Source organism: Bos taurus, chromosome 4 (assembly GCF_002263795.3).
Source record: "Bos taurus isolate L1 Dominette 01449 registration number 42190680 breed Hereford chromosome 4, ARS-UCD2.0, whole genome shotgun sequence".
Classification (NCBI taxonomy): Eukaryota; Metazoa; Chordata; class Mammalia; order Artiodactyla; family Bovidae; genus Bos; species Bos taurus.
Genome location: NC_037331.1, coordinates 43,406,229 through 43,420,627, shown reverse-complemented (window position 1 = coordinate 43,420,627; position 14,399 = coordinate 43,406,229). Strand labels below are relative to the sequence as shown.

Genomic DNA, 14,399 nt, shown 5'->3' with positions numbered 1-14,399 from the left:
ATGTGACAGATAGACTATATTAATTTATTCCTTTATATTTATCGAATGGTTCCCCTGTGCCAGGAATAGAATTGGTGGTGGTGGGAAAGGGAAGGAGACAAAGATTCTAGGGTTCCTTGCTTAAGTACTGAGTGGCTGCTGCTGCTAAGTCGCTTCAGTCGTGTCCAACTCTGTGCGACCCCATAGACGGCAGCCCACCAGGCTCCCCTGTCCCTGGGATTCTACAGGCAAGAACACTGAAGTGGGTTGCCATTTCCTTCTCCAATGCATGAAAGTGAAAGGTGAAAGTGAAGTCATTCAGTCATGTCCGACTCTTAGTGACCCCATGGACTGCAGCCTACCAGGCTCCTCTGTCCATGGGATTCTCCAGGCAAGAGTACTGGAGTGGGGTGCCATTGCCTTTTCCGAGTATTGAGAGAAGTAGATAGTAAATGAATAGTAGATTAGGAGGGAAAAGGCATTTTAGCTTTGTTTTTCCCTGGAGGTAGTTGTCGCAGATTCACAGAAAAGCTTAAGCTTGGTCCTGTATTTTCTGTTTAGTATCTTGATTTTATGAAAAGAATTGAAACTGAATGTCTTCCCTTTACTTCCCTCTGTTAGAAATAACAGAAGTAAAATTGCAGCTGTTGTTAGTTTAGCATCCTATTTTAGAATATTTAAATTTTGCTTTTCAGTTGAGTCATTAACTTAGAAGATTGTCATTAGTACGTAAAAAAATAAGTACTAAAAAGTAAATTTAGGGATTTGTGAATAAAAATGAAGTTCAGTCAGTTCAGTTCAGTTGCTCAGTTGTGTCTGACTCTTTGGGACCCCATGGCCTGCAGCACACCAGGCTTCCCTGTCCATCACCAACTCCTGGAGCTTGCTCAAACCCACGTCCTTTGAGTTGGTGATGCCATCCAACCATCTTGTCCTCTGTTGTCCCCTTCTCCTCCTGCCTTCAGGCTTTCCCAGCATCAGGGTCTTTTCCATTGAGTCAGGTCTTCGCATCAGGTGGCCACATACTGGAGCTTAAGCTTCAGCATCAGTCCTTCCAGTGAATATTCAGGACTGATTTCCTTTAGGATGGACTGATTTGATCTCCTTGCTGAACAAGGGATTATCAAGAGTCTTCTCCAACACCACAGTTCAAAAGCATAAATTCTTCTGTGCTCAGCTTTCTGTATGGTCCAACTCTCATATCCATACCTGACTACTGGAAAAACTATAGCTTTGACTATAGAATCACATAATTTTACTTCACTGAAACCAAATGAAAATAGGAAAAAGTGGGTAGGGGGAGAAGAGAGGGCAAAAAAAATGGAATAGAATCTGGAAAAAGAGGTATGTGCAACCTTATGCCAAATACTTCAGTAGAGACCAGAAAAGAAGGAGAAAATACTAGATGTATCTGTCAAGATTTATAATTCCAGCCCCATATCCAAGAAGCCAGACTAAGGAAAGATGAGGTCTATAAAACATGAAGTATTCTCACTAATTCTCTTCAGGGAGGCAGATCTAAGGGATGAGTAGGGAGCAAAAAGTCAACAAAAAATCCCTTAAGACCCTCACATACTATTTCTGAGCCTCACACTGTCAAGGACCATTGACTTTCTGAAATGTACTCTGGTTAAGGAGAAGAACCAAAACCCAAGAAGAGAGATAGGATAGTCCCCTGATGGGGACATGGATCCTGGTAGAGGATACGTAGAGGATACTAAATGACTTTTCAGCAGTGGCTGTTCTAGTTCAGACTTTTCCTGACCATTGATGGATTATAGAAAAAAAGATTAAAACAGTACTATCCAGTTCTCAAACTGAAGTTTGTGTGTACTGTGTGCAGGCACATGTATGTACAGAAATAAAAGTGGTTCTGGTAAGAAGGATGTTGAAATTGTCAGAGAGAACCTATTGGATGAGCTTCAGTGTAGCACTCCCCATGTTAAACATAATCAAGATTTTATTTTTAATGACATGGCAACTCTACAAATACACAACAGGAAAAAAAAAGACCATGAAAAAAACAATATGACTATCCTACATTAGCATAACTTGTATTCCCAAAATAGAAACTCCAACAAACGGAACAGAAAAAGATTTAAGGAAAAAAAAGGAAAAAAAAAAGTATGAGATTAAAAGTAACACTTGCAGGCTGAAAGACTCTAAACAGCAGGAAAAATTTCATGAAACGATGAAAAACTGACTACACCCTGGTAGTTCTTAACTTCAGAAATAAGAAGAGAATTATTTTGGAATCCTGGCCAAAATGAAAATCTGACTAACATGGGCAAGTGGGAGGCAGGTATCTAGCTGACTGCAAACTTCTCAGTTATATACATACAGTTCCAAAAGACAAGCCAACAACATTTATGAAGTTTTGATGGCCAAAAAAAAAAAAAATATTGTGTTATCAAAACTATTATATACAAAAGTATTAGATTTGGTTTGGCTGCTAGTAACAGTTGCTAAAGCTGTAAGGATTTATAATCTTGGATACAAAAAGTTTGGAGGTAGGCAGTCCAGAATTGGTATGGTGGTTTCACCAGGCAACTTAGGTTCCTTCCTGTCTATGAATATACCTACTTTCTGTCTCAAGGTCACTATCCATGGTGCCTGATGTAACTTTGGCCATGAGAACAGCATTCCAAGAAGCAGGAAATAGAAAGGGGGAAAAGAACAAAGGGCTTTCTCCAACTGAGCTTTCTTTAAGGGGCTTAACTTGGAAGTTGTACCTAACACCTCTTGTGTCTGGACCAGAACATAGTCATAGCCACACCTGGCTTAGGAAAGGTCTTTATCTTGGGCAACAATGTGCTCAGCAGAATTTTGCAAAAGGAAGAGGAAGGTAGAATAATGAGAGTCAACTAGCAGTCGCTGGTGATTTTTATTTTTTTTAAACATTCTCTTCTTTATCAACCATTTCTTCTCATTTGACCTTGACTTCTCTCTTCCACTCCATTTGAATTGCTCCTACCAATTAATTCTAACTTCTGTTTGTTTAATCCAGTGATCTCTTAGCAGCCTACTCTTATGTAAAAGACCCTCCTCTCTTGGCCCCTCTTTTTTTGCTTCTCTGAATAGTAGTAGACTTGAGGCTGAACCCTTTCCTTCTCTAATTATAATCTTCTTAGTTGATATGGCAGTCACATGATTTTATTGACATCATCTCTGAAAGGCACAGGTGTTAAATTTTGTTTAGTTTTGACCTAAACCTGTGTAGCCTACATCTGAGTTTTTTTTCCCCCCCAATATTGCTAAAGCTTCTTTTTTTTTTTTTTTTTTTACCAACAAGTGTATAATTTCTTTTATTAAATATCTGTTTTTCTAATCAGTCTATGAAATATTTCAGAGACAACTGTTATTTGCAGTAGTGTTTCATCAATAAACTTTCCTAGGGACTTACTACCTGCTGTCTATATCTTTGTGAAATCAGTGGGCAAAGAAAACCAAAGGATGACAGGAGATGAAACACCAATCAATCCAGGTGTCAGAGGACTGTAATTTTAAAAAATCCAGTAATGTTTTAAATTGAGATTTAAAAAATTAACCACAAGCTGTACACTACACTATTAAACTTTCTAATCCTTTTCATGATTCATAGCCATCTTCTACACAATAATCAAAGACTTTTCACCTATGCTTATTTTAATCACTGCCAATGATTAAAACATGTAGTGCTACGGTTAGAGGGCATATTAAGGTATGAAAAGTACACACTGAGAAAACGAGAATGAGAGAGAATGTGGAAATACATGGAGCTAAAATGTGGAAAGAGAAGGAAAGAGTGCTCTACCTAAACACTCATTAAGTCACCATCATCCTGTAAAATGTACAAAGTACTTAAATCATACACACATATTTGTCAGACATGATAATTAGTGTTAATCTTCAACAGAAAAAAAAAAAAAAACGGAAAATGAAAAATGTGAAAAAGGAGGTGATAGAGCACTGTTCTTCATTCCCTGGCCCAAAAGAAAAAGAAAATCAAGCATGGTATCACACTGCCTTAATGTTGAAAAGCTCCCCTTAAATGTCTTTTAGCCACCACAGTCAAACTGGTGTAAGTGCTTTGGCAAGGTGGGATGTTTTTTCATCAGGTGGATCTTTTTATTTTTTGCATTCTTTTTTATTGCCACTTTACTTTTGGTTGCACTGGGTCTTTGCTGCTGCATGGGCCTTCCTCCTGTTGGGGTGAGCAGGGCTACTCTCCAGTTGTGGTGCATGGTTCTCGTTGCAGTCGCTTCTCTTCCTGTGGAGCCCAGGCTCTAGGGCACCTCTGCTCAGTAGTTTGTGGAACATGGGCTTAGTTGCCTTCAGGCATGTGGGATCTTCCTGGACTAGGGATCGAACCCATGTCTCTTGTATTGGCAGGTGGATTCTTTACCACTGAGCCACCAGTGAAGACCTGCCCCCCTACACACTAATTTTAAATGTTGGCTGTGTATTCGTGACTTTTATACCCATATTTCTATCCCTCATCTTTATCTTAAGCTCAGACTCAAGGATCCAACTCCTTATTGGACATCTTTATTTTTCTGTCTAGTAGGTAATGTCCCCTTAACAAGCCTGAATCAAATTTTTTGTATTATTCTCATAAACCTTTTTTTTTTTTTTAAATGGAAGTCCATCTCAGAAAAATGGTTCACACCAAAAATTTAGATTTCTCTCCCTATCCTCTCCTCCATTCTGCCCCAAACTAGTCCGTTCCGAGATCTTGTTGATTTTACCTGTAAATAAAATTAAAAACTGCATACCAATTGCCATCTCTGCTGCTTCCCTCTGAGCCCAGCATACTGTCAGCTTCTGTGTGAGATTGACTTTCTTAACTAGCCTTGCTGTTTACACTCTGAGTTCTTCAGTCCAGTCCTTTCTCTTCACAGCTCTCAGAGTGGTCTTTGCAAGTTAGATTATCACTGCTTTGCTGAAATCACTTCAGTGGCTTCCTGTCTTTATAATAAAGTTATTTGCTGTGATATCTGAGACCCTGTGAAAAGGCTCTTATCTCCCTTTCATGTTTCACAGAGCCACTGTCATCTGTGTCCATTATACTTGTGTCACACAGGCCTCCTTTCTGCTTCTTAAAAATTCTAAGCTCATTCTTAGCTCAGGGTCTTTGTGCTTCCTACTGTTCCCTCTGCTCAGGATGTCTCCCTTGGTTCTTAGCCTGGCTGTCCTCATCCTTCAGATCTCAATTAACATGTCATCTCAGAGGGGACTTCTTTAGCCATCTTTTCCAAAAGTGCTGCACTCCATCCCAACTATATCTCCCTGCTTATTTCCTTCGTAGTACCGCCTCAACACAAAATTATCTTGATGTTAATTTATCTTGTCCTGCTGTTAATTTATCTTCTCTCTTTGCGTGGTAATTTGTTTCATGGCAGGGACCTTGGTTTTTGTTTACTCTTATGTCCTTAGTTCCTGCAACAGTGCAATATTAGTGTTTAGTCAGTCAGATTCTGGCTGAAACATCTCTCAAGTAGTGTTTTTCATATTTTATTCATGGTATTTTTAGTGAGTAATTTTTGATCTCTAAATACTTTTTTAAGTTCTATTAAATCCTTAAAACATTGGATTATCATTTCATGCATTATCATTTTGATAATGGAGTACCTGGAACACTAACTTAGTTAATATTTTTAGTAGACACCTCTAATAGCATATTCATATTTGAGTGGAGTCTGAACAGTTGATGTAAAAAAAATTTCTTGTGAGTAAATGAGGAAGTTAAACTGTTTAGATCGTATTTCATTGTTGACTTCTCCAAGTGGCACAACAGTTAAAAATGAGAATCACTTACCCAGTACACTGGATAAAAATATAAAAGAGTATTCAAAGGACCTCCTAAGTATTTAAAAAAAAAGAAAGCCCAAAGGAATGCTATCAGTAGAGATTTCATAGGTATGTGCTAAAGTTAAGAAGCTACTTTAAAGGACATACAGGGTGGGTTGGTTGTACACATCAGAAAGTTCTACAGAGAGTATTCTGGGTATTAAGATTATATCTTTAGGGATTCTCTTAGATTTCACAATAGTGCAACATATTTTTGTAAATACAGATTTAGAGAGAAGTTGTTGTTCAGTAGCCCACTTTTGTCTGACTTTTTGTGACCTCAAGAACTGCAGCATGCCAGGCCTGCCTGTCACTCACCATCTCCCAGAGTTTGCCCCAAGTTCACGTTCATTGCATCAGTGATGCCATCCAGCCATCTCATCCTTGGAGGTCCTCTTCTCCTTCTGCCCTCAGTCTTTCCCAGCATCAGGGACTTTTCCAATGAGTTGGCTGTTCACATCAGGTGACCAAAATACTGGAGTTTCAGCTTCAGCATCAGCATCAGTCCTTCCAGTGAGTATTCAGGGTTGATTTCCTTTAAGATTGACTGATTTGATCTCCTTGCTATCCAAGGAACTCTCAGGAGTCTTCTCCAGCACCACAGTTTGAAGGCATCAATTCTTTGGCGCTCTGCCTTCCTTCTTTATGGTCCAGGTCTCACAACTATATGTGGCCACTGGAAAGACCATAGCCTTGACTATATGGACTTTTTTTTTTTTTTTGACTATATGGACTTTTGTCAGCAAAGTGGTGTCTTTGCTTTTCAACACACTGTCTAGGTTTGTCATAGCTTTACTACCAAGAAGCAATTGTCTTCTGATTTCATGAATCACCATCTGCAGTGATTTTGAAGCCTAAGAATAGGAAATCTGTCACTGCTTCTGCCTTTTCGTTTTCTGTTTGCCATGAAGTAATGGGGTGGATGCTATGATCTTAGTTTGTTGAATGTTGAGTTTTAAGCCAGCTTTTCCACTCTCCTCCTTCACCCTCACCAAGAGGTTCTTTAGTTCCTCTTTGCTTTTTACCTAGAATGGTATCATCCCCATATCTGAGGTGGTTGTTGTTTCTCCCACCTATTTTGATTCCAGCTTGTAACTCATCCAAACTGACCTTTCTCAAGATGTACTCAGCGTGTAAGTTAAATAAACAGGGTGACAGGCAGACAACCCTGTCGTATTCCTTTCTCAATCCTGAACCAGTTAGTTGTTCCATACAGGGTTCTAACTGTTGCTCCTTGACCCACATACAGGTTTCTTAGAGTTAGGTAAGGTGGTCTGGTATTCCCATCTCTTTAAGAGCTTTCTGCAGTTTGTTAAGATTAACACAGTCAAAGGCTTTAGTGTAATTGATGAAACAGAGGTAGATGGTTTTCTGAAATTCCCTTGCTTTCTCTATGATTTAGTGAATGTTGGCAATTTGATTTGATCTCTGGTTCCTCTGCCTTTTCTAAACCCAACTTGGTCGTTTGGAAGTTATTGGTTCTTGTAATGCTGAAGCCTAGCATGCAAGATTTTAAGCATGACTTTATTAGCGTGGGAGATGAGTGCAACTGATGGTTTGAGCATTCTTTGGTACTGCCCTTCTTGGGAACTGGGATGAAGATTGACTTTTTCCTGTCCTGTGGCCACTGTTGGGTCTTCCAGATTTGCTGGAAAAGATTGTAATTTTTCTTAACTTAGGTGTTATCCGCTAGCCCCCAATACGTGGACTATGTGGTGTTTCCATGAAGGAAAATAAAAATGCCAAATACTCCTTTTATGAACTGGTGTAACAGAAAGTCGGAGAAGGCAGTGGCACCCAACTCCAGTACTCTTGCCTGGAAAATCCCATGAATGGAAGAGCCTGGTAGGCTGCAGTCCATGGGGTCGCTAAGAGTCAGACATGACTGAGCGACTTCACTTTCCCTTTTCACTTTCATGCATTGGAGAAGGAAATGGCAACCCACTCCAGCGTTCTTGCCTGGAGAATCCCAGGGACGGCGGGGCCTGGTGGGCTGCCGTCTATGGGGTCGCAAAGAGTCGGACGCGACTTAGCAGCAGCAGCAGCATAACAGAAAGTGTGTACCTTTTAGACCTCTTTTTGCATTTGTTTTTCCTATCCTAAGATTGAAAACAATTTTAAACATATAGTTTGTGATGTTTATTCTTCACAACATTTCCATGAAATAAAGACTGTTCCAGATGAATTATTTTGTAAGCTTTCAAGAAACTGGAGCAATCTGTAGGTCATATGATTAGAACACAGCCACCCTGAAACTAGTAGAAGTTTTCCTTCTGTCCATACCACATTCCTTCTCCCAGAATTTCACTTTTTCCTAAGTTCAGTATCAGTATGAAAAAATTTGGTTTGTGCATTAGTGTTTGTTTTTTTAAAGAGAAAACTGCCTTGTTCCTAGTTTCTGAAGTCTAAAAATTACTTATTTTAGCCTTGGAGGATGCAGCTGAGTTATATTTAACTATAGCATTGTACTTCATAGGTTTGCAAATCATTATATATTTGTTGGTTGAAATGTCAGCTAATAAACCAACTGTATTAATTATACTTCACTATAGTTTTGTACCTTTTACTATTAGGAAAAGTGTTTCTTTGTTTATATGCATGTTGAGGTAGTGCAGGAATTTGACAGGTAGAGTTTTTAATTTTGGCCTGTCTACTAAAAATTGTCCCTCGCGTCTGACACTACAAGAATGAAGTTGTTAGCCACTGACCTTCAACACACCCTGAGAGGAATTCAGGGCGGGAATCTGGAATGAGGCACTCTGTGCTCTTGGAAAAACTGGCAGTACAGGCCTTCAGATAGTTAGATACTTGGAGAAGATTTTATGAGCCCAGTTTCTTGTATATTCTCACATCTGGAAAAAATCATTAATGGAGACATCTGCTCCTTGTGACTAGCAACAGCCTTCTTGTGACCAGCAGCAATCTTCTGCCAAAATGTGTGACTGACTACTCATATCCCCCTTCACTAAAGTCGCATACATGCCAACCTTGCCCCTGCCTCTTCAGAGCTACCTGAAAGGCTGTCTTTCAGGTTGTAGTCCTCATTTTACCCAAATAAAACTTAACTGACAACTCTTATGTTGTTCCCTTTTTTTTTCTTTTTCTTAAGTCAATAGGCCCTTAAATTCATTCATCTGTGATGGTACTTTGGTTGGCATCTGTTTATTCTGATTTGTAAACATTTGTGTTTATTATATATAAAAAGGTATGGGAGAGTTCAGAGGTAATAAACACATTGGACCACACAGGGACTTCCCTGGTGGTCCAGTGGCTAAGACTCCATGTTCCCAAAGCAAGGGGCCTGGGTTTGATCCCTGGTCAGGGAACTAAATCCCACATGCCACTACTAAAGATCCTGCATGCCACAACTAAGACCAGGCATAGACTAATAAATAAATATTTAAAAAGGCCAAAACTGCAGATAGTGGTAGAGGCGTGTACAGACAAGTATACAAAAGTCTGTACAAACAGAACATATTAAGTGTGACGGGAATACAGAACAGGATGAGAAATATTTAAAATGGAGGAATTTGGGAGAAACTTTTAGAGGAAGAGGAATTTAGAAGGCCTTCTTGAAATCTTTGTTTGGAAAGAGAAGAAGTGTTAATTTTGGCAGAGAGGTAGAAAGTGGAGGAAGTATGGTACGATTGAAACAGATGTGTGAGAAGATGGTGAGCAGTAATGCTGGGTAAGTAGGGTAGTGTGAGATTTTAGAGGGTCTAAATGCAGTTCTAAGTGCCGTGGGGAGTGATGCTAGGTTGTTGAATAGCATAACAACGAGGACCCAAATATGTATCATTGATTTAGATAATATTAATATTTTGTGGTGTGTTAGTAAAGGATTACATTATTAAAGCATTTGTGTAGACTTTTACATCGGTTCAGTTGAGTCGCACAGTTGTACCTGACTCTGCGACCCCATGGGCTGCAGCACGCCAGACCTCCCTGTCCATCACCGACTCCTAGAGTCCACCCAAACTCATGGCCATTGATTCAGTGATGCCATCCAATCATCTCATCCTCTCTTGTCCCCTTCTCCTCCCGCCTTCAGTCTTTCCCAGCATCAGGGTCTTTTCAGATGAGTCAGTTCTTCGCATCAGGTGGCCAAAGGATTGGAGTTGCAGCTTTAGCATCAGTCCTTCCAATGAATATTCAGGAGTGATTTCCTTTAGGATGGACTGGTTGGATCTCCTTGCAGTCCAAGGAACTCTCAAGAGTCTTCTCCAACACCACAGTGCAAAAGCATCAATCCTTCGGCTCTCAGCTTTCTTTATAGTCCTACTCTCACATCCATACATGACTACTGGAAAAACCATAGCTTTGACTAGACGGACCTTTGTTGGCAAAGTAATGTCTCCGATTTTTAATAAGCTGTCTAGGTTGGTCATAACTTTGAGATACTAAAGATGCTTTGACAGTAAAGATGCTTTGACAAGGTATGGTGACTAAAGCAGCTTCAAGGAGAGAATTAGCTCAGGGTAACTGCCTGTGGCAATATTTGAATGTTATGCCTATGGTTAGCTCTATTTTCACAATTGGATTATTTTTATATCTTAATACATTACTTCTATCAGGTCATTTGATCAGAAATTAAAATCCTCTTAGAATCCTGTGTTTAAGGTACTCAATAAGTATAATGTTCTACTTTTTTTCTGTAAATTAAACTTAGTGTTGTAATTTAGCATATAAAGTTATTTATCATGAACTATCATGATAAAAGAGATCTCTTCCTGGACAGTCAGAATCAAGTAGTTGGAAAAGCTTTATAAACAATCTTCATTATTAATGAAATCGTTTGTTGATTTAAATGTGTCTTTATGCTTTGTCAGATGTCTGATTCAGGAATGCATCTTAGCATGCTGTAAAACCTGTTTTAAAAATAGATATGAGCCACTCAGTGTCACTGAAAGGTTGTTGACACAGTGGAGAAACTGTTAAATGAGTTTGCGGAGCAAAACTTACCTTTACATGAAGAAGGGTTGTGTTTCGTTTGTTTTTTTTTAAACAAAATTGAAAGTTTATTTCTGTAGGTCCATATGAATATAATTAAAATATTTAGAACATTTTATATACCTAGTGAAATGTTATAGTTGATTTTTGAAATTTATTTCCAAGGATAGTGTGGTATAAACCAAAGCATATTAAAAAATGCTTTTCACAAAATTTTATTTGAACCAGGTACTGTTTTCCTAACTTGCATTGAAGCATTTTTCTTTAAAAAAAAAAAAAAAAAAAAAACTATTATTATGTGATAATTTAAATATTCTTCAAATGTATTAAATATCTCATATTTAGTAGATTGAATAAAAAATTCTTTCACATTTTGTATATGAAATGCCTGTTATTTACACCTTGGGACATTAGGAAAAAGGATTTTTACTTTGGTAGATAATGTGGAATTTTCATCAGTAAAGATTGGGTGAGATTAAAGGACAGTAAAGTGAAAAATTGATATTGTCATACTTTTTGTAGAATTTTTTGTAATTTGCATTTGGTAAGGTGGGGACAGAAGCCGGGGAAAAGGAGAGTTAAACCAGTTTGGACATACACATGTCTTAACAGTTACAATGACTGTGTAATGTTAATGAATAGTCCACTGACAGAATCAAGGGAAAACCTCTAGGACAAAATGTGGTTACAATTAATGAAATATTCCCAGAGGCCTCCAGGAAAAAACAAAAGGGAGATTTTTAAGTTAGTAAGGACAAGGTTCCTCCCAAAACCTTGGTAAGAGAAATGAAGGTAGTCACACTTGACTGAGGAAGTTCAGAGGATGTGGACTTTGAAGTCTCTAAATAATTGGTGTGTATATAGTTGAGAATTGACATTGCACTCTTAAGATAATTAGGTGGTGGTGGTGCTTAGTTGCTCAGTTGTGTCTGACTGTTTTGGAACCCCATGGACTTATAGCCTGCCAGACTTCTCTGTCCATGGGATTTCCCAGGCAAGAATTTTCTTTTAAATGTCAATAGAAAGTGATTGAACTTTGTTTTCCTTCTTTAAACTGATTGCCATGTTTAAAAAAAATGAACTATTGATACTCCCTAGTTACTGAATTGGGGAACTTTAAAATATAAAATTAATAATATAATTATAATTGAGCATCTATATGTATTAGACATTGGAAAGCATTTTATGTTACTGTAGTATTTATTAGTCACAAGAATCTTATAGAGGATAGATAGGTACAGTTGTTCCTATTTTATAAATATAAGAAACTAGGTCATAGAGGTGAATGACCTCTTCAATATTACATATTAGCTCGTGGAGCCATTTGAATCCTTGTCTTTTGACTCTCTGCTCCTCTTTTCATGATATGTGGGAATTTATGAGGTTTTCACAACATGGTTTACTTGAATTTGATCAATTAAAGTTACAATCAGTATCTTAGGAAAGGTAATAAGTAATTTGGTCTCTAACACTATCATAAATATAGGCGATCACAACGTCGTAAATCAACTATATTTCAGTAAAAGTTTAAAAAAAATACAGGCAGTAAGTAAATTCTGCCTTAAATTTTACAAGTTGATCTATTTGAACTTGCCGGTAATTATTGTCATTATATTTGAATCATTATGCGCTCCTAAAAATGGAGTATAAAAACCTCTGGTATTTTGTTTCCTCTGGGTGAACTTGGCCCTTGCAAATCTGCATGTGCCAGGATTGGCTGAGGAGGGTGCTCTAGACTCTCAGAATTTCCTTGAGATCCTGTTTGGCCGTGGATGATCCCAATTTGAAAAATGAAATCTGGGGTCAGTATCTGCATTTGAACCTGTTTAGGCTCATCCTTAACACCTGCCAGAGGTACCCTCCTGTGCCAGTGTGGTATTAAAAACTAGAAAACTATTTCAGAGGTTACTGGAATCAGTCTGGAATTAATTTTCTCTAGGGGTAAGGAACCATTAAGTTTAGTATCCAGAAGATGCTTATAAAATTGTCTGTGATGAATTTTTAAATACTAGCAAACTGATACCTGAAAAGTCCTTAATATTAGTTATTCCTGTGTAATTAACTCTAATATTCACTTAGTGTTTAACATACATTGATTAGGTTTCTCCAGCTATTTGATCTCAGTTCAACTTTGTGTTACCAAGTATCAGGGAAAATTAAATGTGATTATAAATTTTGGCATCTCTGTCAAGCTATCCATTAGCAGCAGTAATTGATGCTAGTTCCTAGATAGAAGCTAAAACACAACTAACTGGTTTGTTACTGAGTGAATGGATTGATTCCTATCATATGTGAATTTATAAATGAAAAATTTCTTGTATACCTGCAAAATTCTGAAATTTATTTAATGACTTATTTAAAAAATCAACTATTTTATAAGAAATTTTAAATGTTCTATTCATGTAGAAAGATCCTTCTTTTATTATGGCAACTGATTTTTTGTTTACCTAAGAGAACCTGTTGCTAAAATAGTAATGAGGAAGGGTGTAATTTAAGTATAGTCATACACCCCTTGCTCTGCAAGTAACCAGAGTGCTATGTATGCATGTTGTTCAGTCTCCTTTTAGAAGGTGGAAGTCAAGAAGTCCTTTGTTTTTCTCTCTCTTGCACAGCCTAAAATGACGAATGTGTGATTTCAGTGGGATAAATGGCGTCCAAAGTCACAGATGCTATTGTGTGGTATCAAAAGAAGGTAAGTTGACAACCAGAGCTTTTACTTTTTAAATATTTTTATTTTAAAATGCATATTTTTAAAATTTGATGAATTTGTGTCAGATATTACCTAAAATAAGAAAGGTGATGACTAAAAATATTTTTCTCTAGTTTTTACTCCACATTGTCAGAGTATCTAGATTATTTTCAGTTATAAACCACATTTCCAGGATTCCAGTTCACATTTTATGAAAGCATTACATTTTTTCTTGCATTAATTTCTTTTGAGAAGAGGTAGGTTAACAGAGCTGTTATAATTTTATAACTATTTTACAGGGGTAACTATAGTTTTAATCTCTTTCTTGTAAGCTACAATTCAACAGCTGAATCTTTTCAGTAAAATAAACCTTTGGAGACTGTATTTTCCAAACTGAAATACTAAAATGTTTATTTTGACATTTTAGGAATAGTTGCCATAACTACTTAACTAGCTCTGTCATCCTATGTGTTTCAAAATAAGCTTTACCAATTTAATGTTTCCTTTATAAAGTATAAGTTCCAGTACCTTTTTTTTTTTTTGAAGATACTCCTGTTTACTCCTGAAGAGTGTTGTTTATACTCTTTAAAATGTATTGTTGTTATATGTGGTATCTTAGATTTTTAACTTCTGTAGTGAATTATGTTTGTTTTCACATTTAAAACATTTTTATGCCTTATTCATTAGGTCCCTATTAACAAAGGATAATTAGGTATTTAAAGCTTTTCCTTTGTATGGGAAAATCAGGCAATTTTAAAATTTAGTAGTAAATAAATGGTAATTAGCACACTTTCTAGACAAACCTAAGAATACAGTCTGTCTTTGAATATGTTATTTCTTTCTGGGTAGAACATACCACAGATAATTCAGTATCACATTTTTCTTATGAAGTAGTGAGTTGAAGTATTGGTGTTGATCACACTATTCAGTCTTTTATGTTTCTATTTTAGTG

General features: G+C 37.3%; 1 protein-coding gene across 29 annotated transcripts in view; it reads left to right on the top strand.

Annotated features, from left to right (window-relative positions):
- Nucleotides 1-14,399, top strand: part of PHTF2 (putative homeodomain transcription factor 2) — a 202,469-nt gene that overhangs the window by 29,175 nt on the left and 158,895 nt on the right. For 28 of the 29 annotated variants that reach the window (XR_009494148.1, XR_009494147.1, XR_009494146.1 and 25 more), the window contains exon 2: nt 13,371-13,450. Coding sequence is in view for 5 of the 29 variants with exons in the window: in XM_059885602.1 (XP_059741585.1) it covers nt 13,384-13,450 (67 nt within the window). In the remaining 24 variants the exon portion in view is untranslated. Of the gene's footprint in view, nt 1-13,370; nt 13,451-14,399 lie in introns of those variants that run through there. The other variant, NM_001191316.1, reaches the window with a different exon arrangement.